This window comes from Delphinapterus leucas, chromosome 19 (assembly GCF_059928025.1).
Source record: "Delphinapterus leucas isolate spDelLeu-1000000601 "Yukka" chromosome 19, BTC_Dleu_Yukka2, whole genome shotgun sequence".
Taxonomy (NCBI): Eukaryota; Metazoa; Chordata; class Mammalia; order Artiodactyla; family Monodontidae; genus Delphinapterus; species Delphinapterus leucas.
In genome coordinates this window covers 21391445-21419215 of record NC_143147.1, presented here as the reverse complement: position 1 = coordinate 21419215, position 27771 = coordinate 21391445, and the positions used below count along the sequence as shown (strand labels likewise).

Here is a 27771-nt window from a genome sequence, read left to right as displayed (position 1 = left end):
CAGCTGTTGTCAGGGGTTCAGGGTGGGAAGAGGAGGAAGAATGAATAAGTGGAGAATAGGGGATATTTAGGGCTGTGAAACTATTCTGTATGATACTGTAATGGTGGATATATGACATTATGCATTTGTAAAACCCATAGACCTGTACAACTGCAAAGAGTAAACCCTAATATAAACTATGAACTTTGGTTAATAATGTATCAATATTGGTTCATCAGTTGTAACACATGTACCACACTAAAGATGTTAATAATAGGTGGGGGAGAACGGGTATATGTGCTCCCTGTACTTCTTGCTGAATATTTCTGCAAACCTAAAACTGTTCTAAAAAGTCTACTGATTTTTTAAAAATAGAAAATGTGGCTCTCTGATTTCACTGCTAATAATTTAGCTTTTATCTTTCTCTTTTTTCTCTCCCTGACTGAAACGGGCAGTCTGTCAGGTGCTTAACTTTTTTGTCTCTAGGTAACTTCATGGGATTATAAAACAAAATTTCTCTGCTAAGTAAACCATGAAAAAAGCAAGTAGAGATACTCCTTGGTCTACCCAGACAAGAAACAAATATGCCACAATATCAGTGTTAATGGAAGAGTGGTTACAAATGATTTCTACGTTCATCTTTGTTTTTCGGTATTTTCCAAATGTTATCTGTAAAATAACACTTTGTTAGCGCTTAAACAGCTTTTTGTATCCTACTGCAGCTTAACTGTATTGTTAACATGTCTTAGAAGATATTATATAGAAATAAATAAGACACAGGTCTCTGGTTAACTGTAAGTGAAACACTGCATCACCACAGTGCTTGATGTAAATTATCTCATTGGTTGGTGACAACCTCATCAGATTTTTTTGCAGTTTACAAAGGGATCAGTTTTAAAATTTTATTCGTTATGCACTTGATTGTTTGTTTTCTTACTTGCTTACTTGTTTATTTACTGTCTTGTTTATTATTTACTTATTCACCTACTCTTTTAAAAGAAGATTCTAATTAGTGTTACCTAAGTGGTTTTCCCAAGTTGTTACATTTTGTTGGTTAAAACTACTTTAAAATATGTGCTTGAAATTTGTGTCATTTGCAGTTTGTGTATTTAGGGAAATGAGTTATTTTTTAAACAGAGAATTATTATCTAAGTGTGGCTTTAGTGATTCCTTGGTACAGTAATTGGTGATGAAATTTAGCTCATTGTTTTCAGCTAGTTTAAATCGGTCTTGAAAGAAACAGAAACTTGTTGCTTAATATAGACTCTAGATGACTCTTTGGAATGCCTCTGGGCTATTATGAAGTACTTGTTTAAGAAGGATAATTCCACTTGATTATGTATTATATACCCCAAAGGAGAGTAATTTTAAATTCAATTTTAACTAGGTTATGCTGTCTTTATGGAGCCACTTTGTTGCTGAATTGTATCCACACTATCCAGGATGCTTTTAATGAATGGAGTTTATTCAGCTAATAGGTGATACAGTCACCATTCAGAAAGCCACATAGTCTGGCTCTTAATCCCTCCACCGTCTTTGTAATTTTTGAAATTCTTAATCATAGCATTTATATAAGATATTTATGACATTTTTAAAGTTCATCTTTGTTCCCTAATTCATACAGTAACTTAGATTTCCTGGTCCACTACCTTATAATAAAACCTCAGTTTATTAATTTATACAATGAACTTGGAAATCCTTTTGGAAAGAGGTAGTTGGAAAAAACATACAAGTATTTGAGTCCCTGCTGTGTTCCATGCACTGTTCCAAATGGATACAGATGTCTGGGAGTTTGTTTTCCTACTTTCTGCTATAAAGCTGCCCCTTTACCCAATTTAGCTACCTGTAAATTCCTCCCTAAAATGGATTTTTGGTGGATTTCTTTGTTTCCGGTGTGTGATGCATAAAGGCAAATATTTTACGGATCAAAGGTGCATTGGTGTCTTTATTCAGGTTCCTTTTTTTTTAAACAAGTGAAGGGTCCTTTATTTATTTATTTATTTTTGGCTGCATTGGGTCATTGTTGCCGTGCACGGGCTTTCTCTAGTTGCGGCAAGTGGGGGCTACTCTTCATTGTGGTGCGCAGGCTTCTCTTTGTGGTGGCTTCTCTTGTTGCGGAGCACGGGCTCTAGGCGCGCTGGCTTCGGTAGTTGTGGAACACGGGCTCAGTAGTTGTGGCGCACGGGCTTAGTTACTCCACGGCATGTGAGATCTTCCCGGACCAGGGATCAAACCCGTGTCCCCTGCATTGGGAGGCGGATTCTTAACCAGTGCGCCACAGGGAAGTCCCTATTCAGATTCTTGAATTCTAAAGTGTGGCAAGCTGAGATTTGATTTTGTGTTTCAAAAAAGGAAGGAACTTTAAGATATGAGTAATTACTACTTATAGGCATTAGAACTATATTTGCCTATCCTGTCTCAACAAGTTGGTTGTAATTCTTAAGTTTTGAATAGACAATGGTGACAACTTGGAGCTATCTAAACTAAAGAAGTAGTTCTATTTATTTGTGCTGTCATTAAAACTGTTCTCACTTTAATAATCAAGTATCTCTGTGGAAGAAATAGATTTAAGCCAACAAATAAAAGTAAGATGAAAACTGTATATGTGGATTAATTAATTTCAGAGTCCAGAATTTTCTCCAGACGCTTTCAAAAGTCTGGGTGCTCTTTTTACATAAATGGTTGGAAATGTAATCTATCTGTAAAATGTAGAAAAATTAAGTGCAAGTTTTAAATGTGCATTTAATAATTCCAGAATTTGAATTTTCTTTTTATTTGCAGCTCAGATCGTCTAATAGAAGAGACAATAAGGTAGGAAAAATGTTTTGTTTTTGTTTGTTTGCATATAAATGAACAGATAAAGTTAATTCTATAACTAGAGTTAAAGTCAGTTCATCCTCCTTAAAGATGAGAATTTCATTACATGGTAATGTATTTTTACTGTGACTTTCCCTTGTAAAATACATTTGAAGCCTAAAATATTTGTTTCCAGAATTAGTAGAATTGAGCTGTTTTACCTAGGTTAATTTTTCCGATTAATTCATACTCAGTATTTTCAGCCTCTTTTTATTCTTACTTTTTAATGAAAACAGTCTTGAACATGTGATTTGTTAAATGTCTTATGTATACCATTTATGTAGACTTGGTTTCTGTTACAGCAGCTATAGAAAATCTGTAGTAATTACTATTATCTGTAATAACATTAAAGTAGTTTCCTGCTTAAGGTAAGGGAAATATGTTGGTTTGAACTGCTTAAGTCTCTAGGTTTGGTGAATTTTTAAGTACCTATTTTAAGACAGTAAAAAAGTAAGTTAACTAGGAACGATCTCCGTTCTTTAAAATTCAGCAGTGTCTACAGCACTGTTTTTCAGGAAAGGTAGAACGAAGTACATGGGAAAAACAACAAACATTTGTATTCTTACCATAGGCTTTGGTATTGTGTTTAAGTGTTTTACATGCTGTATGTTATTTAATCTCCTCAATAACTCATGAGATAGGCACTGATCACTAGATACTATCTCCAAAACAAAAAAGAAGTTAAGGTAAGTAATTTGCCCATGGTCACATGACTAACAAATAGTATTGAGGATTCAAATCCTCAAATCTGAGTCTCTAACTGTAGAATAAGAGCTCTATCTAAACCACTACTATATTTACTACCTTACAGAAAGAGGACAAGCTTTGGAGTGTTATTTAGTTTGAAACCTGGCTGTGCTACTTAATTAGATCTGTGTCTTGGATAAGTTTCTTGGAATCTTCATTTTCTTATGTGTTTAAAAACATGGGATTGATGACAATACTCTAGAAGATTGTTTTGAAAATTAAAGATAATATGAGTAAAATGCCTAATACAATGCCTGGCTGATACTAGGTAATTTGAAAATGGCAGCTCTATTATTTATACTTTTTTTTTAACTTTTTATTTTGATTTCATTTCGGATTTCAGAAAAGTTCCAGTGGTACAAAGAATTCCCTTATACCTTTTACCGAGATGCCCCAAATGTTATCATTTTGCCACATTTGCTTTTTTGCAATTTTTTTTCTGAACTACTTGAAAATAAGTTGCAGACATGTTGCCTCTTAACCTCTAAATATTTCATTGTTCATATCCTAAATATTTATGTTGAAATGGACTCATGGATTCTTATTTTATTAAATGGATCCTATCATTATTTAATAATCTTAATAAATTATCCTTTATAATAATACGCAGTTATCACATCTTGGAATTTTGTTTGAATTGCATGCACTGGGTCTTCCATCTGACCAACATTTTCACAAAATTGCCTAATTATCAACTGAAATATCTCCCTTGTGACTCCTTACCTTTCATCAGCACATAAAGTTGGGTCACATTTTGCAAAGGATTCTTTACTTAAGGTTTCCTTATAACCCTTTTCCTTTTTTTCATCCTTTTATTTCTTCCTTTATACCTTATCTTCTAGCACCAGGCTGCCTTAAGCTTTTCGATTCCAAGCTGGCCTTTTTAAGGGCAGGTGATATGAGTATAAAAATTTGGAGTACCTCATAGGATAGGAACATTTGAGAACTATCAAGTCACTGATATTATTATTTTGCTAGTTAAAAAGCAAAAAAACATGTAATTAGAAGGCCTTTTATTTCACTATTTCACTTTGTTTCAAAATATAGGTATCACAAGTGAAATTTTATTGAATATAAAGGTAGTTATGATTACTTATGGATAATATAAAATTAAAGTGTCAAATAATTATTTTTACATATTTACATGTAAAATTTTACCTTTTCCTTTTAGAGCTGTATTTTTAGAATACGTACACAAATGAATATAAGCTGACACCAGCTTATTGAAAAGAACGAATATTTTTAATATTTGTAAATGTATTCTTAAGCTTTAAATGTATAACTAGTATTGTCTGTTGTTGAAAAAATAAGTGTCTGAGTTTAGTTCACAGAATGGGTGAGAAAGTTGAAGTTCCCGTAAACACATCAATAATTTATCATTTTAAAAGCATTATATATTATTTGGAGCTTATGTTTTGCCTCTGCATATTTGACCCTTGAAATAACAACAGCCTAGATTGACTCAGCTTGACTCCAGATGATGGAATAAGATGGGAAAGTATATCTAGATATACTTGGTGTGGTACTGGAAATCATGCATATTCAACAAGATAATAACATAACGTATGATGATAATATCCGTTCTCCAAGGAACACAAAGTGCTTTGCGGAAATTATTTTTTAATTTTCCCTATCTCCTTCTGAGTCAGAGTGCATAGGAGATGGTGATAGTCCCAGTTTAAGAAAACAGAGGCATATATGATTCAGAGATTGGCCTCAGATATCTCAGCCCAGGTTTGAATTGTAACTTTTTACAAGGCCATAATACCTATTTAAAAATACCTGGTAAAGTAAATTTATTATAAAACAACCAATTTTAAATGTATCGTATTCTATCATAGATATACACTTAACCTGAAAAATTATGAATAAGAACTAACGGTGCAAAGGATGTTGCTAGTTTGACTCTTATTCTTGTGATCTTTTTACTTTTTGGATCTAAAATTCAATGTGCTATAAAGTTGACATTGCCCGCCTCTTTCTGCTCTAATCTTGACTGGTTTTGCTCTAGACCTGGTACATTCACTGTACTGGTCCTGGGATGTCATTTCACCATTATCCTAAAATGACCTCCTCTATTGGATCACTTATTTCTAAAAAATAAAAGTCTTCAACTTTCTTACTTTATTACCTCATTATGTTGGACCATGTTCTTTAGTAGCTTCCTCAGAAAGAATAGGAGGTAAAATTTTTGGACTTTACACATCAAAAAAAGTCTTTATTCTACCCATATTCTTGATTCATTGTTTAGCTAAGATATAGAATTCTAGATTGAAAATAATTTTGAAATTTTTGAAAGCATTGTTTCCAGTGCTGCTTTTTAAGTCCAATGCCAATTAAAATTTCTGGTCCTTTATATTTGTTAAGCATTTTTTTTTCCTCTGGAAGCTTTTAAGATCATCCCTTTTCCCTTATGTTTTTGTTTGTTTTTAATCTCACCATATGAGCTTGACATGCATCTTTTTTAGTCCATTGAATTAGGCATTTGGTGGGCTCTTACAGTCTGGAAACTTATCTTCAGATCTGAGAAATTTTCTTATGTTTATCATTTTCTTCCCTCATTCTTCTCGATCCTTTTTTCTTTTTAATATACACTTTATATTTGTCAAATATACCTAAATAAAATGGGAAAAGAAGAATTCACCTAAAATACAGCCACTAGATTGGTTAATAATTTGGTATGTATTCTTCCATATTTTTCTCTGTGTCTCTCTTTGTATCTGTGTAAAAATAATAAAAATATGAACATATTCATAGATATAGGCAGACACATGTGTAATTGGGCATTTATAAAAAGTGGAATGATATTAACCATAGCAGGTTAGTATGTGCCATCACCTAACTTGTCCATGACTTAAATCAGTAAGTTGTGAGAGGGCCATGTGGGTAAGTGTTAATCCCTGTAAAGGGAAGGGTGGTTGCTTGTAGAACACTGGTTATGGACACTGGAAATGGGGTTCCTATTCTTGACCAAGGATAATCTTGGGCAGTGGAAGTCCATGATGGTCTAGGGAGCTGCCCTACTGTAACCAACCCCTGAATGGTGGAACCACAACATGCATTTTTCCTAGTTCCTTTTTATTTTTGTAAGGCCGTGCCATGTGGCATGTGGGATCTTAGCTCCCTGACAAGGGACCGAACCTGCACCTCCTGCAGTGGCAGTGCGGAGTCTTAACCACTGGACCGCCAGGGAAGTGTCCCCCCCTTTTTTCTTTTTTATTGAAGTATAGTTGCTATACAATACTCTATAAGATATGCGTGTACAATATAGTGAGTCACAATTTTTAAAGGTTTTTACTCCATTTATTATTATAAAATATTGGCTATATTCCCTGTGTTGGGCAATATATCCTTGTAGCTTATTTTATACCTAATAGTTTGTACCTCTTACTTCCCTACCTTTTCTTGATCCTTTCTTACCTTTTCTCTGTCTTGCTTTTTTTTTTTTTTCCTACTTTCTGGGAAGTTTACTCAATTTTTCCTTCTAAAGCTTCTGTTATGTTTTTATTTCCACTCTCCTTTTTGTAATTTACACGAGCTCTCTAAAGGGACACACACACACACGTTTATGTTTGTATGTTTCATGGATGTGATACTTTATCTTGGAGGGCATTAAATATAATTAGATTTTAGAGTTTCATGAGCCTCCTTTATTGCCTCTGTTTCCTCAGAATCACTCTTCTGTTTGCTGGTTGGTTTGTTTGGATCTCTGCCTTTTATGTTAGAGGCTCTCCTCAAATGTCTGGTGAACCTTGGCTCTTTGTTCATATTTAAGGGTGAGGCTCCAAATCTAGTGATTGGACGCTCATTCTGTGTGCGTGGGTGGTAGGATTTGTTGAGTAGGAGGCTTCACCGTGGGTGATCAGGAAGGGGCCTGGCTGTTTCATTGGGGGCTTTAAAATGTCAGTATCTGTAGGTCTCTTCTTGGTTAGATTTTCTGCTGAACTGAGGGCAGTCACCTGCCTGCATGGTTTGGAGCAGGTAATTTAGGGGTCTGACAACTCCTTTTACAAATTTCCACAAATGTTCATTCTGTCTTCCGATATACCTGATCCCTTCAATTCTTTAGATTTTCTAGGATCTGGGAAAACCTTTATAAATCATTACTTGACTCATAGTGGTACTGAGGTGAATAACAGTAGGGGATTTGGTGCTAGTAATGTTATTAACATTTCTTAATCACTCAGGTGGAATTCCTCTAATTTTCTTTTTGAGTTTCTTTATTAGATGTTTATGTATTATAAAAGTACAATGTTCTTACTATAACAATTTAAATAATTCTAAAATGTATAAAGAAGAAGTTTGTCTCCTGGTGGTGCCCCGCCATTCCTACCCCCCGAAGTAACTTGTATTAACTGACAGTTATGTATCTTTCTGATAGCTTTCTCACTGTCATACAAACATACATAAAGATGTTTTGAGTGTTTCTTAAAATAAAAAAGGACTAATACTATACACATTCTGTGGCTCACTTAAATCATTCAGTATATCATAAACATCCCTCCAGGTTAATGGAAATAATTCTGACTCATTCTTTTAATAAGCAAATATTATTTCATAGTATAGGTATACCATAATCTACTAAACCATTCCAATGTTGTTACCAGGTTTTGCGGGGAGGGCGTGATGGTGGGGAGTATTTTTTCATTTGTCTTTCACTATTCCAAACAATGCTTATCCTTTTATATATCTCCCTACACACTTTTGTTTCTTCTTTGCCTTCTCAGATCTTGAAATTTCAGTTGATTCATTTGTCATTTGCTCCAAGTACTCCCTCTAGCATTTTCCTCCAGAAGCATACCTGGTCTTGGCCTGTCCAAAAATGCGTTCAGTTAGCCCTCTGGTAGGTCAGGCTGTTAGAGACCCTAAAGCAGGTACATACAGGTGGCAGTAGATGGCCCAGCAGTTTTCCCTCTTAGGGGCTTGTTGTCACACCAGCTTGTAGATGTCAGCTGTCTGCTTATAGGTCTCTCTGGCTGTGTGTAGCAGGCCTTTCCCAGCTGTAGGGACTGAGAGCAGTTCATCACTGCAGCCCCTGTGCATGCAGACCCTTACCTTCCACTGTCTGGGCTTCTCAAGATGCAGTGAAACCTACATCTTTGCCCCAGGCTTGAAGAAAAATATAGTCTTCCCTGCCATCAGTTCTTTGGTTCTTCCCTTGCTTGAGAGAGTGTAGCCCTCCCTGGCTTTCTTCCCTCGAGATCTCAAGAGAACTTGGGACCTCAGATGGACCTTCCCCGGCATGTCTGCCTTTGTCTTGTGTTCTTCCATAGAGGAAACTGGACCAGAGATAAGGTCAAGAATTTGTGCTCTACCATCTTCCCAGAATATCTTCATTTCTGTTGCTTTTCAGTTTTTTTAATGTTTCACATATTTTCAGAATTACTGAAGAACTTCCTATTTCCTACTGCTTTTTATAATGTCAGTATCTAAAACGCTCCCCTGTGTGTTATGTATCAAAATGTATACTGACCCTGCCCTCTAGGATACGAATGTCCAAGAAGATAAGACTATTGAAAGTTAATAATCCTGGCAGCGATAGCAAAGATATTAACTGAGATTTCTTTAAAAAGCACATCAAAGTAGTTACATGAAAGAAACTGTACTCTACAAAGAGTGAAAAAGTTATTTCCCTTCTTTCTCATTTGCTTAATGAATCTGTGACCTTTGTCACCTGGCTTGGAAACTAGCTTAATGTTGCATGTGTGTCCTTAAATCTACTTGGTTGGGTCTCAAATAGAGTTTTGGAACATAATTTCTTTTTTTTAATAAATTTATTTATTTTATTTTATTTTATTTTTGGCTGAGTTGGGTCTTCGTTGCTGTGCGTGGGCTTTCTCTAGTTGCGGTGAGCGGGGGCCACTCTTCGTTGAGGTGCGTGGGCTTCTCATTGCGGTGGCTTCTCTTGTTGCGAATCACGGGCTCTAGGTGCGTGGGCTTCAGTAGTTGTGGCATGCAAACTCAGTAGTTATGGCTCACGGGCTCTAGAGCGCAGGCTCAGTAGTTGTGGCTCATGGGCTTAGTTGCTCCGCGGCATGTGGGATGTTCCTGGACCAGAGATCAAACCCATGTCCTCTGCATTGACAGGCAGATTCTCAACCACTGCACCACCAGGGAAGCCCCTGGAACGTGATCTTTCCATGAGTTAAGGGCTGGTTCTATATAAATATTTTGTGATATGTTGCACCTTTGGTTCTATTTTTATAATTGTAATTCCCTACTTCCCTCTCAAGGGTTTTTCCTGATTAAGGATATTTTAGTACCTGGCCCCTTTTAAAACCATTTTAAGAAGTTTTTGTAATGTGTGATTTGTCAGTTGTCTTATTTCATTTGTTACTTTGGAAAAAAAAAAAGCAACCCACAGGAAACAGTCCACTGCCTTGTCCAAAAGAATATCAGAGAATAGCATTGGGGATGAAGTGGTCATTCAGAAAAAGGACAATGGGAAGATGACTCGGGAGGTGATTTTTTTTTTTTCCATGTTCCTGCCCAGTGCTTTTCGAAGGTGATGTGCTCACCTTAGTTTTCTGTTCACTTTTAAGAGTATGATGGATGCATGCAGGATCATCTTGAAACATCAGTTTATTGAGCTTCTCTTTTCCTCCCTTGCAGCATTGCTATGGCAACAAAAGAAAATATGACTTCACAGAGAGGAATGTTGAAGTCAATTCAGAGCAAAATGAACACTTTGGCCAGTATCCTTTTTGAAAGCTTGAAATCTGGGGTTTTTTGGGGGAAAAAAATCTGTGTATGTGCTTCACCACTCTCCCCCTCTTCTGGACAGGTTGCCATCATCAGTAACAGTAGAGGCCATCAGTAATTCTGTATTATGATATGCCCTGCACTCCTGAAAGATCATACTGTTTAATGCCATATGTAAAAGATTGCACACCAGAGGTTAATACTAGTAGATCTAGAAAATAATTATGTGAATTTTCAAATTCACATAATTATTTTACATTTTAAAAGCTCTTGAATCCAGTTAGAACTCCACAGTGTACACAGGTTTTACCTAAACATCATAAATTATGTGCTTTTTCTTCTTTATTCAGTTTGGAGAGTAAGTCAGTGGCACATGCTTAGAAAGAGAGGGAAGTAGACAGCCATACATGTAAATGAGTTGTCACTGCTGGTGGCATAGTTTCATTTTGCACAAGCTAAACTCTAGGATAGATTTGTTGCTTGTTTATTGTGACCTCTACCTTTTTAATTCTTCACTTTCCCAATTTAAAGTAGTATTACTGCTACTTCTGAGAAACCCAGCAGGGAAACTGATAAGCCTGCTAAGCTAAAACATTTTGTTTACTCTGAGAAATCAAGCCTTTTTAGAGAAAAAAGTTTCCTCCCCCAATTACTAAGGGGGAAAGGACCTTTAATTTTCAAAAGTTGAGTATCTTCTGGTCCTAGATAATTTAAGGTCACTTTTAGTTTGATACCTTATTTGCCTAAGGAAAGGAATATCCTGAAGCCTGTTGGTATTTTCCAGTTTTTGGTGAATTTTGTTCTTGCTTTGTCACCCTAAGCATAAAACCACACCTCCAAAATCATTTATATTTTATATAGGGCTCTACAGTTAACAGAGTACTGTTATATACATTATCTCATTTTATCAGTACCATAAATTAGAATCATTCCCAAAATTATGTTTTAAAAAATCTAATAAAATGGGTGTGAGTTAGTCAGGACTCCATAGAGAGATAGTAATAGAAACCTAATTCATACTGACTTAAGGAGGAAAAGGAGGGAATTAATTTGTTCATATATCTGTAAAATTCAGGGGTAGAATTTGGCTTAAGGTGTAGCTGGAAGCAGGGGCTCAGATTTTATTATCAAGAATCTGCCTTTCCTCTCTGTTCCCCTACTCCATCTCTTATTTCTGTTTTCTTGTGTGTTGGCCTCATTCTCAGGCAGATTCCTCCTCGTGCCGATAGAGATGGCTACAAGAGTCACCTCCTACCAGTTCAAAAATTCTCATGGAAAAAGGGCGTCTTTTCTGACAGCTCTGGCACATGTCCCAAGAGGACTGTGGTTGCCTTAGCTTGAGTTACCTCAAGCTATTCCTAACCCAGCCATTGGCCAAGGGGAGGGAGTATTCTCTCTGGCCAATCCTGAGTGCGTATGTACACCTGATGCCAGAGGACAAGGTCAGCCCCACCCTGTTACATGAACTGAACTGGATTATTATAGAAGGAGGGGGGTGGTTCCCCTAAAGGTAATAAACTAGACAGAAATATGTCCACTATAGACAGGGTTTCCTAATGTCAAAAGTTTTCTTACTTTCTCTCACGGGATTGTTGACCCTTCTTTTACCAAGCAAGAAAAGATTAAGCATTTGCTTTAAATGAGATTTGTACCTTACACTGTATAAGTTTTTGCACATTACTTCATGCTTTCTGTTCTGCATTTTAAAAGTTGTTTCTGCAGATTGTCCCCTTTTTTTGTTGATTAATTTGAAAAACACATGAATGCCTACAGTGTGTAAAGTTCTCTTCATTAGGCACAGGAAAATTCAAGATTAGAAAAAAACATAACCTCTACATACAATATGTAGAGTATATAAATACACAATACAGTCCCTGCTGAGAGTCATTTATTTACAGGAAAATGCAGTGAGGTTTCACTGGGAGTAGGGATTATTCCAGCTCTCTAGTAACCTAGGTGATTTTGTTGTTGCTTTTCTTGACCTTAATACAATACCTCTATTAACAAAGAGGATGCACCTGCAGGTGTGTAGTCAGAAACCAGTGCCAGAAATGCAAAACAGTGTAGGATGCGGAAGCGTGTGCTTTGATTGCAACATACCAACAAGTAAGATATGAAGATATTTTACAATACTAAGTAAAATGCAGTTGTGACTGCTATAAAACTCCTAAAATTGAAAATTTTCTTTCCTTTCTTTATGTTCCCCAAATAGGACAGCCAGAGCAGTTTAACCCACTTTCTTACGGTATCCTGCCTACTGCTGTAAAGTAAATTTAAAATTTTAAATAATTAACCAGTGCTTGATTATAGAGACACTTAAGAGTTTGTTCCCACCAATTACCTGAATCCAAGGAGGCTTATCACCTTGGGGAGAAGATCACATATTCCTCAAAACCTTTTGGCAAAACTTCCCAGTCTCCTGAGAAAAGGGGTTTAAGAAAGAGAGAGAGAGAGAAAGAGAAGGAAAAAAAGGAAAGACAGGAACCTCAGGATAATGGTGGTGGTAGCTGGCTGCACCTGTACCTCCGTGCCCTGCAGGGTTCCTCTCTCCCGACCACACGGGCTCCCACCCTGACAGCAATCCCTCAGTACATGGTAGCAGTCATCATTGTTTCTTCTCTCGCTGTTAAGTTTTTTCTTTTCATGGTTCTTGTGTACTGCAGTTTACTAGGAGACTTGAATTTGCCCTTGGGCAGTAGGGCATTTGTGTTTGATGTAGCTCCCTCAGTGTGACTTTCTTCCCCTCTATTTCTTCTCATCATTTATCGTTTCTGGGCTCCACTGATCTCTGTTTTTGTGATTCCTGTGAGTTTTCACTAAAGAGGCTTCTTCCAAATATGACCTTAATAAAGATTTCCCAAAGATCGTTTTCCTGCTGTGAACAGCCTTATCCAGAGGATCAACCTTAGGAAGCGGCGAGACTCACTCATCCTGGGCGGTGTTATTGGTGTCTGTACCATCCTGTTGCTGCTGTATGCTTTCCATTGATGAGACATCTCCAGGGACTCTTGACAGCCACCACTTTCACACCCTGATCCGGAATAAGAAAAAGTAGGAAGGAGAAGTTGACTGACCTGATAATTAGCCTGAACGGCAGGATTAATTCAAGACTGATAGTGACGGACTCTGTGACGTGGTCAGGTTGAGCTGAAGTCACAGGTTTTCTGTGCTATCTTTTCTAACACACGTTTCCTTCTGTTTTTAGTTTAAAAAAAATAAATGTTTTCAGTTGCTTTTGTCTCCCGAAGAGGTAAGTAAACCCATCAGAAACAGAGTTTCCGTGCCTCGGTGAAAGTGTTGAAGGCTGATGACAAGCCCGGTCTTACAGCTGGATTCTTCAGAAAACCAGGTTTCTCTATATCCAAAGACTGCTTTCCTTTCAGCCACCAGATGGGGTTGTGAATAAAAATAGTTTTTGTCCTTTTATTTTACACTCAGATGAGAAATCACAAGTCATTCCTTGATAATCTGTGCTATAAATTTCTACTTTGTCCCCAACTCTTTCGGTATTCAAGAAAAATTACATTTTTCAAAGAATCTTTGAGATGCTCACAGACCAACTTCAACACAGTTGAGGTTGTCTGAAATAGAAGACAAGTACTGCAAAAAAGCTTTTTTCTTTATTTTATTTTTTAATCGTGCACACTCTGGGGTTAACTGTATTCCTGGAAAAACATCAAGAATGACAGGCTTTTTTTTTTTGGTCAGTCACTGTTTTTTGTTAATCTCTTCCATTGGGTTAATATTTACTACTGTAAGAAAATGAAATCTCAGTTCTACCATGACAAAAAGCCAATGTCTGCCGTTGCAACTATTCTTCATGTCAGGATTAACACCGGCAACTGAGTGAGGGGAATGCTTGGTTTTCAGTGAGATCTCTTTAACAGGCCACATGTAAAAAGACAGTGAGGGGTCACCATCAGATAATTCCATTTGTAAGTGTTCCACATTTATGAGCAAAAGTTTAAGAACCACTGTCTGATGTACCAGGAATTCTGTGTTCTGTGAAAACCTATTCATTCCAAATCTCTTAAGCTTTTTCAAACATCCAGAGAATGGCTTTATTATTGAAGGTGCATATAACAGAATCTATCTCTATCTGCACCTGTCTTCTATTACCACCCTGGACAGTGACAAAATTTTAAACCACCCACCAGAATTCTTTTCAAGTTTAACCATTTCTCAGTTTCTGTAAATCTGTTACTTCTCTAACTGAACTACCACAAATAGGCCGAAGACTTCCAACAGCTGTATTCCTCACCAAGAAAGAAGGCTACTCTTCACCTTTGGAATTTACTATGGTATTTATAGTACTGGCTTAAGACCGTGCCATGGGGAATAAAAGGATATTAGTATGTAGTTCTTAACTACATCACAGAGTGTTGATGGTGATATTCAGATGAATTTGATTACAGGCTGATGGGTAGACTAACCTCTGGTCTGGTGCAGAAACCGAGAGGTTTTTCATGCTGGTGTCAGTTTTATTATGTTCTGGGTAGGAAGAGTGTTTGATACGTTTTTTTTAACTATGGGGTTTATTTTTCTAAATATGGGTTGATTGATCAGTCAGTTGATGGGGATGCCCTTAAAAGAAAGTTTAAGTTTTCCCAGTGTGAACCTTAAAAGATCAGAGAAATAAGTTCATTTATTTAATTCTCTGTTGGGAGAACAAAACTTCTCTCCCCTGACACTTTATTATCTTTGATTTTTCAAAGGGTCTTGATTGGTGGTTGTGCCTCAGCTAGAATTTATGGGACTTTGGTTGCTATATAGTCGGCATTTAGAAAATCTGAAGTATCATAAATAAAGTTATTTATTTAATTATACTACCAGTCTTTTTTACTGGTCTGTTTGGTGTGTTCATTAATGGGTGGTGGTGTGAGACTAAAACTAGGACCCAAGCTAATCTAGCTTTTGCTGCAGCTGAGCAAACAAACACTTTTGATGGCTGGGAAGCCTTTCCATTAGGGTTGTGCTTAAATGAAGTAATAGAATTATGTTGATTATTTTCTTTATGAAAATAAAGAAACTAGTTCTTCTGAGGAAGTTGAAAAAGCGTGGTGTAGATGTTGGTGTCAGGTAGGTCTGACTAACCTCCCAGTGCTGTAGCCCATAGTGAGGTAACCCAGGGCCAAACGTAGAACGCTAGGGCTGTGCTCCTCTGTCCTTTATGGTTCCTTCTTTGCAGAAGGAGGCCCTAGAGCGAGGATAGAAGTGTGCCATTTACAAGTAGAGGCTTATTTTGGATCCCGTGATAGCTGATTTGAACTCTTTCAGTTTTGTGCCATTTAGCTTTTTTTTTTTTTTTTTTTTTTTTAGCAGCTTGGTTTTCTTAACTTTTTTGCTGTCCTTACAAACCAGTTACTAGGCTCAGGGGCCAACAGTAAGTTGCTTATTAGAGCCAGTCAGAGCCGGGTCCAAGGAATTTTCTATTCCTTGTCCCAAAGGTTACCTCTTAGAGGAAGTTATTCTCTCTCAGCTATTGTCTTATATGATGGATCTTTCATTTTGGGATCTTTTTAATAACCACTCAGAACTTTCTGTTTCACTTAAAAGTATGAAAAACCATGGCAACAAAAAGGGTAGGAAATTCCCAAAGGTATATTCTGAGAGTTTGTTTTACTGTGCGCTGATAACTTTAGTTTAAAATGCTTAATGAATCTGTTACTCAAGTTCAAGCCCAGATATTCAAGTGCTTCAGTTGATCTCTCCTGGTTATTTCTATATTCTTCTTACTGTTATTAATAACAATGCTGAAGGAGTCCCTGTAATTTGCAGCATTGCTTACCCATATTTTTCTAATGTTAGAAAAATATGGGCTTTTCTTCTCCATTATTCATTTCTCCTGCTTACCAAAATTCACTTTTATAGAGAATGCCTTTTTCCATACTGCCCAGTACTCAGATCAGACATGGGAGTACAATCCTGAGAGTGGAGATGAGTAGTGAGAGGAGTCATCATGAGGGCACTTTTTGTATCTGGAACCAATTAATATTGATTTTAGTTCTTTCCTGTTGGACGCTGAATACAAAAATGTACTTATGGAGCTTTTTGATGCAATGACTTTTGGCCTCTATGGAATTGAGGCACCTTGGACTTGCATTCCCACCATTAATTTTCTATTTCATTGTTAATGATCTCAACCTGAGGAAAAGGACTTTAAAGAACTGGACCAGCCTTTTTGGTTTTCTGATACCTCATGTTTGATCACTAGCCAGATATGATTTCTTGGAAATTGACTGCATTTTCTAACTTGCAATATTAAGCTATTGAGGATAAATGGCCATGTCTAGTGTTACATTGAATTTTGTGGCAAATGTAAAGAGTAAATGGATTCTACTGGGAATTAAAATGATTGTGTTCTATTCTTCTTTTGGGGTAGGGGTTGTTTAGCCTGGTCTCCAAAAAGATATAGAGATTTTCATCATGATCTTTATAAACTAATCTTGTTATTCCTTTATAAATCTGTACACCCGTAAGTTTTATAGGGCAAAAGAAAATGAGGAACAAGTGACTCTTGAGGATGTTTATTGGATAAGAAGCTGAGACAGCTGAGCCATGTCCTAAGGGATCTTTCTCATTTTCTTTGTGCCTAGTACAAAGTATCAGAAGTATTACTTTAGTATCAAAGTATTTGCATCTATTCCTATCCTATTAGCTCTTAGGGAGGGAAATCAATTCCAATCACACTTTACCGTGATGGAAGATGTTTCCTCATGAAAAATGCCAATACAGGTTTTAAAAAATCTACTCCAAATGCACTTTCTAATTTTTTGCTTTTAAAATGGCTTCTTGGAACCAGGTTTATTGTATTTGTACTTAATTTTTTGTTCTCATCTAAATGTGCATTTTCTGACTGTATAGAAGAAGCTTTGTTATGTAATTTAATAATAAATTAGAAATATGAATGGTGTGTCTGTTGTTTGTATTGGAATAGTGCCATCAAGGCAGTTTGGGGTAGTATTATGAAATCTTTGGTATTAATAAGTATTTTTCATGGTGTCCTAAAACCCAGGGTGAAACAGTACAGGCACTGAAAAGCTATCACCTATCATTCAAAAACATCATAGGAATATTCCACTAATAATTTAGCCCAAGAAGTGAAGGAGAATCTCTTAGCAAAATGAAACTTCAGGAAGTATGATGGAAATGTAAAATAGTAGAATTTAGCAATAAAAACAAGTTCTTGCCGTCCCTAAATAATGACATTTAATTGTATAGATCTGAGGACCCCCACCCCCCAAAAGAGTTTGAAAATCCCTCACTTCCCATTACCTCTCCAAATGTTCTCATTCATGTATTCTGCATCCTTTTAAAAAAATAACAGCATAGGGACTTGCCCTGGTTGTCAAGTGGGTAAGACTCCGCACTCCCAATGCAGGGGGCCCGGGTTCGATCCTTGGTCGGGGAACTAGATCCCACATGCATGCCACAACTAAGAGTTCGCATGTCGCAATTAAACGTGCCGCAATGAAGATTCCACGTTCCGCAACTAAGACCTGGTGCAACCGAAATAAATAATTAATAGTAAGTATTTTTTAAAATAACAGTATAATTGAGATATAATTCAATTTACAAAATTCACCCTTTCAAAGTGTACCGATGGATTTTAGTATGTTAGTTGTGCAACCAGCACCACTGTCTAACTTTAGAACATTTTTGTCATCTCAAAAGGAAACCCTGTCCCCATTGGTAATGATTCCCCACCCCCCGTTCATCCTTTTTATCTGACCATGCTGTTCTTCCTTTGTGGGCCACTCCCAGCTTTTCCCTCCCATCCACTCACATGGCCTCTAAAGCCACCTATTCCTTGGGATCTTGACCTTTTTACAGATTAACAAACTAGTGCAGAGGACTAATTTGCTCAAAATCAGAGTGAACAGTTTAAAGATTTGAATCTTGAGGGCTTTTTGGTGCCAAACCTTGTCCTAGTTCCACAAAATGTATTGTAACTCATGCTGCATGATTAGGAAAGAAGCTATAGAAGAACCACCAATTTTGCCTGATTTTAGAGGCAATACATTTAGAATATTTAAAGCCCTGTGGCTTGATTATTTTCAAGGAATGCTAGCTACTAGCCAAGGGCTTAATAAAGAGTTCTCATTTGTAAATCACTATTTCTTTACAAGAAATAATGCACTGAAGTTGTAGGAAATTTTTTTTTTAATGGGTTTAATTTGGACCAAACTTCCTGCCCATTTCTTCTAGTTTAGAACCTTGGAGGTCTTCCTAGAGCTGACTGAGGCCAAGCCTGACAAAGCACCTCAGCACAGATCCTCAGTCAGTGCCACCCAGACCGTGTCGTGGTACATTTCCCTTCAGGTGGCATGGCTTTGAAGGGCTGCCAGCTCCTACCTAACCTGGCCTTTCCTTAGGATCCGAGGCTCTGCCCCTACATGCCTTGTCTGCTACCAGAGGCGCCTAGAAGTAAAAAAAAAAAAACAAAGGTGGCCGGGGAATCTCACTGAAGGTGTTTGCTATCAGGACATTTCTCTTGTTTCTATAAAGCAAGAGCCATGAGAAAAACAAGTGTATTCCTCCTTCCTAAGATAAAGATTTGCTGGCCGAGTTGGACCAAAGAGGAATGCACTTCAGCCTGATGCCTTCAGCTCCACTCAACTAAGATTTCTCACCTTGGCAGAGATGATCAGCTCGCAAAGCTCTTTATTACTAGCTCTCGGAAGACACTTAAAAGCTAAGAAGATAGGAAGCTGAAAGTCTGTTGTAACTTTTTGCTTAGAGGAATCCCAGAGATCATTGACAATGTTCTCCTCACCCTTGTAAAATTGCCTTCTAATTTGTTATCCCGATCTGTGGTATTCATTTTCTCTTCTTTGAGATATAAAGCTCTTAGGAAACAGTCGCTTTGTCTTAATTGGTACATTTCTTTTAGATACTCTGAAACATTCAATTAGTCTTTTACTGATGAAATTGCTTACAGCTTGAGAGAGCAGGCAAATATGGTTGGTAACTACTTTTAACTCAGTGCCAAAAAAGTATGGTTTAACCATAATTATTTCCCCCAAGGTGACAAGTTATCCCTAAACGAATGTGGCACTTGCTTTTTTTTTTTTACAGTTCTCCCTCATTAAGGATAACATGCCGAGAATATGGCATTTGGGGGATTTTCGCCCTGGAATCAGTTCTCCCTGTGGCAAACAGCCCTCTGGGCTGACTGCACTGTCTCCCATCTAACCCCTCTACCCGCTCTGCACTTAGCTGCCTAGTTTATGTTCCTAAACAACTTCTAATCTCTCATCACTCTGTTCAAGAATATTTGGCATGGCCTTCCCTGGTGGTCCAGTGGTAAAGAATCCACCTTCCAGTGCAGGGGACGGAGGTTCGATCCCTGGTTGGGAACTAAGATCCCACATGCAGCTGGGCAACTAAGCCCACATGCCGCAACTAGTGAGCCCGTGCACTCTGGAGCCCGTGCGCCCTGGAGCCCGTGCACCACAACCAGAGAGGAGCCCGCGCGCCACAATGTACAGCCGTACGCTGCAACAAAAAGAACCCGCATGCCGCCACAAAGATCCCTCGTGCTGCAACTACAATGCAACACAGCCTAATTAATTAATTAAAAGAAAAAAGAATATTTGGCAGCTTCCTTCTATCTCTGCCAGTGTGTTATAGCAGCACTTTGCTTTGTACGTGCATACCTGCGTGCCTACATACATCACACATAAAAAATCCTGTTCACTTAGTGAGGCAGTATTCTCCTTTTACAGATAAAGAAAAAAGCCCAAGAGATCAGAGTACTCCTGATAGCCATCTGCTGCCCTTTGCCTAGCCAGAGTTTCCTCATCTCTCGTGAATGAGCAGAGCCGCCTGGTGCAATGGAAAGAACGAGGCTTGGAGTTTCTGGCTATATCCTGGCACTGGGTCTGATCCTTTTAGGCCAAGAGCAAGTCACTAAACCACTCTAAGTTCAGTTTTCTTATCTGCAGAATGGACTCCAGTAACTTGATGCAGTTGTAGAGATCAAGGATAACAATGGGACAAAATTCTTCAGAATGTTCTCAAGAACTAATGTGGAGGCAGAGAGTTTTCCATGAGGCTGCAAATCCCTGGAGAGCCAGGGCAGTGGTCTGTTCATCTTAATATCATGTTTATGAACCTTATGCAGAAACTGTCACAGAACTAAGTTCAATTAAATCTGACTCAGAGCCCCCATCCTACTGGGCTTAACAAAAAAAATAATAATCCTGCTCGTAATTGAATCTCCTTCCCTTTGCCTCTTGGGCTATGCAAAGCTCCCGAGAGCCTTTCACAGTCCGGAACACTTGGGGCAGGTACTCTAATCCACACCAGACCCCACTGATAACGCTTGCCATCTGAGTCCGTGTAGTCCTCCTTGAAGCCACCAGCTGCTCTGCTTCTGTGTCACCCTTGGACACAGGGATCTTTGCCAAGGAGCTCCTGGGCCAGGAGGTTCAGCCTCCCTGGCACATAGTAGGCATTAAGTGGTTGTTGAATAAATGGAGGAAGGAATTTTTAAAATGCCACAAAGTTTTAACGCTGATTTGCTTGTGTTTGACCGTTCCCAGAGATGGTCCTGCTCTGTGTTGTGTCCTGCTCTCCATACAGCCGGAAGGGGTGCCTCTCACAGCACCATGTGGTTTGCCCACTCCTTAGAATGGTGAAGTATGGGGTCAGAGTTCTTCCAGTGGTCTCAACTTGGAGAGATTTACACATAAAGAAAAAACATTTTTTCTTTATATATAAATACGTATATATATTTGGGAGATGTATATATAAAGATGTTCATGGCAGCATTGACTGTAAAAGAAAGATGGTAAGTAACCTAAATGTCCATCAGAAGGATGGCTAAATAAGTTGTGTAAATCTATACCCTGGAATACTTATCAGCTGTTAAAAAGAAAGGTAACTTGCTATGTACTGATACGGAATGATATCCAGGATATGTTAAGTGGGGAAATGATAATGCCCCTCCCCCAGGGGGCATTTAGCAATGTCTGGAGACGTCTTTGGTTGTCTTAACTGGGCTGGGGTGGAGTAGGGCAGATGCTACCGGTAGTGGATAGAGGCCAGAGGTGCTGCTAAAAAAATTTACAGTGCAAAGGACAGCAAAGAATTATCAGGCCCCAAAATGCCAGTGGTGCCAAAGTTGAGAAACCCTGGCTCAAACTGAATTCGTATTAAAGTTGACAGTATCCCCCCAGTCATGAAGATTACTCAAATGGGTTCCAGAACCACCGATTCCTCCTGTGAGCTGCTTCCGGGACAAAGGTGGCACGTGTGATCTTCCCTGACCCTCTAGCCTTTCCTTCCTGCCTCATCTCATCACTTCTTCACCCCCCCAACACACACATTTGCACCATCCCAAGTGACTTGATGTCCCAAGGCCCTTGTAAAGTTCCTCTTTTGGAATGGCCTCCTTTCCAAGCCTGCCTGTGCAATGCTTCCTCCTTGTTTCTAAACCCTGTTTATGGGGAGTAACTGCTTAATGGGTATGGCGTTTCCTTTTGGGGGGACAAAATGGAAACTACACAGAGGTAATGTCTGCACAATGATGTGAATGTACTAAATGCCACTGAACTGTACACTTTAAAATGATTAATTTTATGTTGTGTGAATTTCACCTCGATTTTCCACTTAAATGGTCTTTCCTCTGGGAAGACTTTCTGACCTTCCCCTCCTCTGTGCCTCCTGTTTTCCTCTGTGATCCCACAATCCCTATCGATCAACATAGTAGGTGCTCAGTAATTATTGAGAAGGAGAAAGAAAGAAAGATAAATGGAAGGATCTGGTTGCCCTGCGTTAAAGTGCAGTGGCTGTAACGCTGGAAATGAATGTCATGAGATGCTGTGGCTTCCCCACTAACTGCCACCTCACTGCTTTGCAGCAGCCCAGCCCTTCAGGTTCCTTTCCCTGGGTTCAGTCAGATAAATTAGGCACCTTGGCACGGGGTACCTGATTTCCCACAACTGTTCCAAGACAATCCTGTTGCCAAAGAAAGCTTGGAATCAAAGAGTGACTGCAAATCAGGACTGCACTATCAGCTCACAGGAGCGTAATTGCCAAGGAAGTCCCACTTTGTGGATCTCAGAAAGCTGCATGGCAGTTTCTTTAATCAGTGTGAGGACCATCCCTTCCATTTCAGAACAAGGCAGGACTTGAGCCTGTGAGAGAAATGGGGCCATTTCATACTGTCTTTCAAAATCGTACATTAAACCTTTGACTAATAAGAAAGTCCACTTCTAAGAATTTATCCTACAGGGGCAAAAAGATGTATATATAAAGATGTTCATGGCAGCGTTGACCGTAAAAGAAACATAGTAAGTAACCTAAATGTCCATCAGAAGAAGGATGGCAAAATAAATTCTGTAAATCTATACCATGGAATACTCTTCAGCTGTTAAAAAGAAAAGGTAACTTGCTATGTACTGACGTGGAATGATCTCCAGGATATGTTAAGTGGGGAAATGATATGCATGTGTCACAGACACATACATATGTGTTTTTTTAAGCAGATTTATTGGGTATAACTGGCATATAATAAACTCCATATGTTTAAACAATTTGATCACCCTAATCAAGACAATGAATGTATCATCCCCAATAGTTTCCTGTGCCCCTTTGTAAATCCCTTCCTCCAACCCCTTCCCTGGGTGGTTCCCCAAGCAACCACTGCTCTGCTTTCTGTCACTATCAATTAGTTTGCACTTTCTAGAGTTTTATGTAAGTGGCATCATACAATATGTACCCTTTTGGTATGGGTCTGGCGTCTTTCATTTAGCATAATTATTTTGAGATTTATCCATGTTGGTGAGTGTACCAATAGATCATTCTTTTTTTAAGTAACTGTCAAATGGTTTTCCAAAGTATACCATTTTACAATTCAGTCTGAGAGTTCCAGTCCATCCACATCTTCACCAACACTTGGTACAACACCTTTATGTTTTAGCCGTTCTCATAGGTGTGTAGTGATGTCTCATTGTGGTTTTAACTTGCATTTCCCTAATAACTAATGATGTTGAGCATCTTTCAGGTCTTTATCTGTCACCTGTGTATCTTTTTTGGTGAAATGTCTGTTCAAATTTTTCCCTGTTTTTATGGGTTATTTTATGTGCAGAATTTGAGGGAAGATATTCAAGAAGATGGTATGAGCAGTTGCCTCTGGGAAACAGAATGAGCAGACTGGAAGGCACAGATGAGAAGGACTCAATGTCTCACCCTCCATATACCGCATTTTTTGTTTAAATTATATTTTATTTATTTGTTTGTTTGTTTGGCTGTGTTGCGTCTTCGTTGCTGTGCACAGGCTTTCTCTAGTTGTGGCGAGCAGGGGCTACTCTTCATTGCGGTGCATGGGCTTCTCATTGCGGTGGCTTCTCCTGTTGCAGAGCACGGGCTCTAGGCGTGTGGGCTTCAGTAGTTGTGGCTCAGGCTCAGTAGTTGTGGCTCGCAGGCTCTAGAGCGCAGGCTCAGTAGTTGTGGCGCACGGGCTTAGTTGCTCCGCAGCCTGTGGGATCTTCCCGGACCAGGGATCGAATCTGTGTCCCCTGCATTGGCACGTGGATTCTTAACCACTGCACCACCAGGGAAGTCCCTAAATTATATTTTAAAAAGAGAAGTAGGTTGCTCTGAATAAGGGCAGTATTGAAAGCATGTTTTTTAATGGATGGATGGAGACTGTTCTGTTTAGCCAAGAGCACTTCAGAAACTCCACACTGGTAGGAAACTGGAGCTCTGAAGTATTAATGAGACATTGAGCATTTTACAGTGTTTTGTATTTAATCATTTACGGTGGTGATGTCTGGGCTATGGCTCCTCTAAGACCCCATCAAGCCGACTTGGTATTTATATTTAAGTGAATACTGTTCCAGCTTTTTAATTTCCTCCCTCTTCCCTGCAGAAGGTGACCTATGGAAAGAGAAGCCAAGAATGGCTTTCCCAGCCTGTCTGTGGTAAATGATTTGGTAAAATTTTCCTTTTCACAGCCTGCTTTCTGCTTCCAGCCCTGCTTCCCACCTTGGGACGTGACTTAGGCTTGTAGGTGTTATTTTGCAGACCCTGGGTAAGTAAGTGCCTCATCCAAGTTCATGTCCTTTTAAGAAAGCAGTAGTGAATTGACAAGAAATGCTTTGTTTTCTAAGACCTTTTCTAAGACCTCTTTGTGACTATTCTGGTCCTGCTCTTTTTTTTTTTTTTTGCGGTACGCGGGCCTCTCACTGCTGTGGCCTCTCCCGCCGCGGAGCACAGGCTCCAGACACACAGGCCCAGCGGCCATGGCCCACGGGCCTAGCCGCTCCGCGGCATGCGGGATCCTCCCGGACCGGGGCATGGACCCGCGTCCCCTGCATCGGCAGGCGGACTCTCAACCACTGCGCCACCAGGGAAGCCCTCTGGTCCTGCTCTTTTTTTTTTTTTTTGGCGGTATGCGGGCCTCTCACTGTTGTGGCCTCTCCCGTTGCAGAGCACAGGCTCTGGACGCGCAGGCTCAGCGGCCATGACTCACGGGCCCAGCCGCTCCGCGGCATGTGGGATCCTCCCGGACCGGGGCACGAACCCGCGTCCTCTACATCGGCAGGCGAACTCTCAACCACTGCGCCACCAGGGAAGCCCTGGTCCTGCTCTTTGATCCAACCCACTAATTAGTTCATAAAAATTTCACATAAATTAAATTCTATCTCCTAGTCGGGGCTGCATTCTATCAGATTAACATTTGACTCCAAGGAAATGTGGACATTTGCCTTAAAGAAGTTCGTTATTCCAGGGAAGGATCTATATTGTTGTTATTATTTGAATGTCATTGATTATGCTGTGAAACTCTGTTTCAGCCTAAAACTCTGTGCATCCCTCTGTTGAAAACGGCAAAATTTTATGGATCAATTCACTGGCTCAGCATCTAAGCTTTTGTATTACTTTTTTTCTGACAAAATTGATGTGTTTATTATAGAAATAAGGATCAAATAGAAAAATAGAAATAAAAACTACCTATTTCCCCAACATTCTGTGATAATGGCTGTTAACCCTTGGAATGTTTTTCATTTTTCAAATATCTAAACACTTAAACATGCATATATTTTTAAATTGGGATCCTCTGGTACATATTATCTTGCGAACAGGTTTTTTTCATGTAATACAGCGTACACAACCTCCCGTGTCATTAAATTTTCATATGCAGCATTCTTTGCAATGGCTGCACTGAATTTCATTATGCAGATGCCCGACTTCTGATTGTTTCATTGTACAGCTATAACACTATTTTTTTTAACTATGAAGTAGTTTCCCATTTTTATCCCATTGTAAATAACTGAGCAACACTTGGTTTTTCTTTTTAAAAATCTTACAAGCAGGATACATTCTGCCAACTCCCAGACTACTGTTATGTCTGCAGCCTCATCGTTTCCTTCTGGGTGTGCGTATGTATGTATTTGTTTGCTTTTTTTTTTTTTTTTTTTTTTTTGCGGTACGCGGGCCTCTCACTGTTGTGGCCTCTCCCGTTGCGGAGCACGGGCTCCGGACGCGCAGGCTCAGTGGCCATGGCTCACGGGCCCAGCCGCTCCACGGCATGGGGGATCCTCCCGGACCGGGGCACGAACCCGTGTCCCCTGCATCAGCAGGCAGACTCTTAACCACTGCGCCACCAGGGAAGCGTGCTTGCTTTTTTTTTTTTTTTTTTTTTTTTTTTAATCGGACCTAGTTGAGCTCTCCAGTTTGCCATGAAGAAAGCTCTAGGCTATTGTCGATATAAGAAGAAGGGAGTCCAAGGAGGACAGTGCCAGAGTAGAGAGAGTAGCACTCACCCACTTAGAGTGGACCAGGGATGGTTTTATGGAAGCAGGGTTGGTGAGGGAGGGGTACTAAATGACCTCCCCTGAAAGGTTCCTTTTTTTTTTTTAGATTTTTTTTTTTTGATGTGGACCATTTTTAAAGTCTTTATTGAATTTGTTGCGATATTGCTTCTGTTTTATATTTTGTTCTTTTGGCCACGAGGCATGTGGGATCTTATCTCCCCAACCAGGGGTCGAACCTGCACCCTCTGCATTGGAAGGCGAAGTCTTAATCACTGGACAGCCAGGGAAGTCCCTGAAAGGTTCCTTTTAAAACCCTGTCTCATGGTCCGTGCTTTGGAACACTCCACCTCCTATTTGTTGATTCATTACTATGATCATTCTCAATCCTTGCTGCATATTAGAATCACCTGGGAAAGAGCGGTTTAAATATATATATATATTCCAGTTCTACCCCCAAGAAGTTTCAATCCAATTGCACTGGGTGGAGCCCAGACATCGGAATTTTTTATAAGTTCTCTAGGTGATTTCAACTTGCAGCCAGGGCCGAGAACCTCTGCTTTATGGCTTCTTGTCTTCCAGTGGGGCTGGAATCACTGGCCTGGGTGCTGAATCTCTTCAGGTCACAGGCTGCTCTTAAGGAGTTCCTACTTCCCATTGGGCTCTGCCAAAGTCATAAGCAGCTGTTTGAAAAATGCTGATGCATGGAGGAAATGGTCTCCCAGCTCACTCCAAGTGATTAGGCTGGAAGATCAGCATTTCGCTGCAGCTGCATCCACCTCCCCAGACAGCCAATTAGCCACAGACTCAGCAGACACTGCCTAAACGAGCTCTTTCGGGGATGAACTTTTAATGCCCAGAAGCACATTATGTCGCTAAACAATACTAAATTCATATCAGGCAAAAACATCTTGCTTTGAGTCACAGTACTTGTTTCCTGGAGAAAGAGGGCCTCGCCTTAGACCTGGAACGTGATGGTACCCAGATGGATGGAGAAGAGGGAGAGATGTGCCTGGGATTCTGGGGATGCAGCCAGCTATGGAGGAGGGAGCATTAATCCAGAGTCAGAGGATACGGGTTTGAATCTCACCTCTACTTTTGCCTAGCAGCATGACCTTGCAGTTAATCCAGCTAATGATCAATTCCTTCTCTATAAAATGGAGATAAAGATGGCTGCCATAATTATGCCAAAATTATGCTGTAAGTATGTTGTCAGGATTATGTGAGGAAATGCTCACGAGTATATCAACAAAGGCAGGGGTTCAGAGCTGACCTGACAGAAGAGAGATTTTTGTGTATGCACCAATGGTCAGAAACCAGGCCTCTTATGCCTCCTGAGTCCCCTCTTTTGCTGATACAGGGAAGGAGAGAACATTCAAGGTGGGGCTGGGAGCCATCTTCAGCTCTGATAAGGACAGCTAAGGGGAAGAAGAAATGTGAGCTCTGTTCTCTGTGGTGCCAGAGGACAGGCAGGTGGAGCCCAGCAACCAGTAGTTTAACAAGCCCTCCAGGTGATTCTGATGCACACAAATGTCTACCACTGCTCTAGAGTATTCCATTGTATGAATATCTACATTCTATTTAGCTGTTCTATTGTAGGTGGATAATTTTTATTTTAAGTTTGGAACTATCACAAATTGTGCTGCTCTGAACATTTTTGAATGTGGGTTTGGGGCCACATATGTACACTTTTCTGTTGTTTCTATATCCCTAGGAGTAGTATTGT

General features: G+C 39.4%; 1 protein-coding gene across 11 annotated transcripts in view; it reads left to right on the top strand.

Moving 5' to 3' along the window:
• GOSR1 (golgi SNAP receptor complex member 1) overlaps positions 1 to 17192 on the top strand; it is a 50600-nt gene extending 33408 nt beyond the window's left edge. For 9 of the 11 annotated variants that reach the window (XM_089900662.1, XM_022595487.2, XM_022595486.2 and 6 more), the window contains 3 exons: positions 2761 to 2790; positions 10195 to 10277; positions 13148 to 17192. In XM_089900662.1, the coding sequence (XP_089756788.1) occupies positions 2761 to 2790; positions 10195 to 10277; positions 13148 to 13193 (159 nt within the window). In that variant the 3' untranslated portion in view covers positions 13194 to 17192. Of the gene's footprint in view, positions 1 to 2760; positions 2791 to 10194; positions 10278 to 13147 lie in introns of those variants that run through there. The other 2 variants (XM_089900666.1, XM_089900669.1) reach the window with 2 other exon arrangements.
• Positions 17193 to 27771: the final 10579 nt, after the last annotated feature.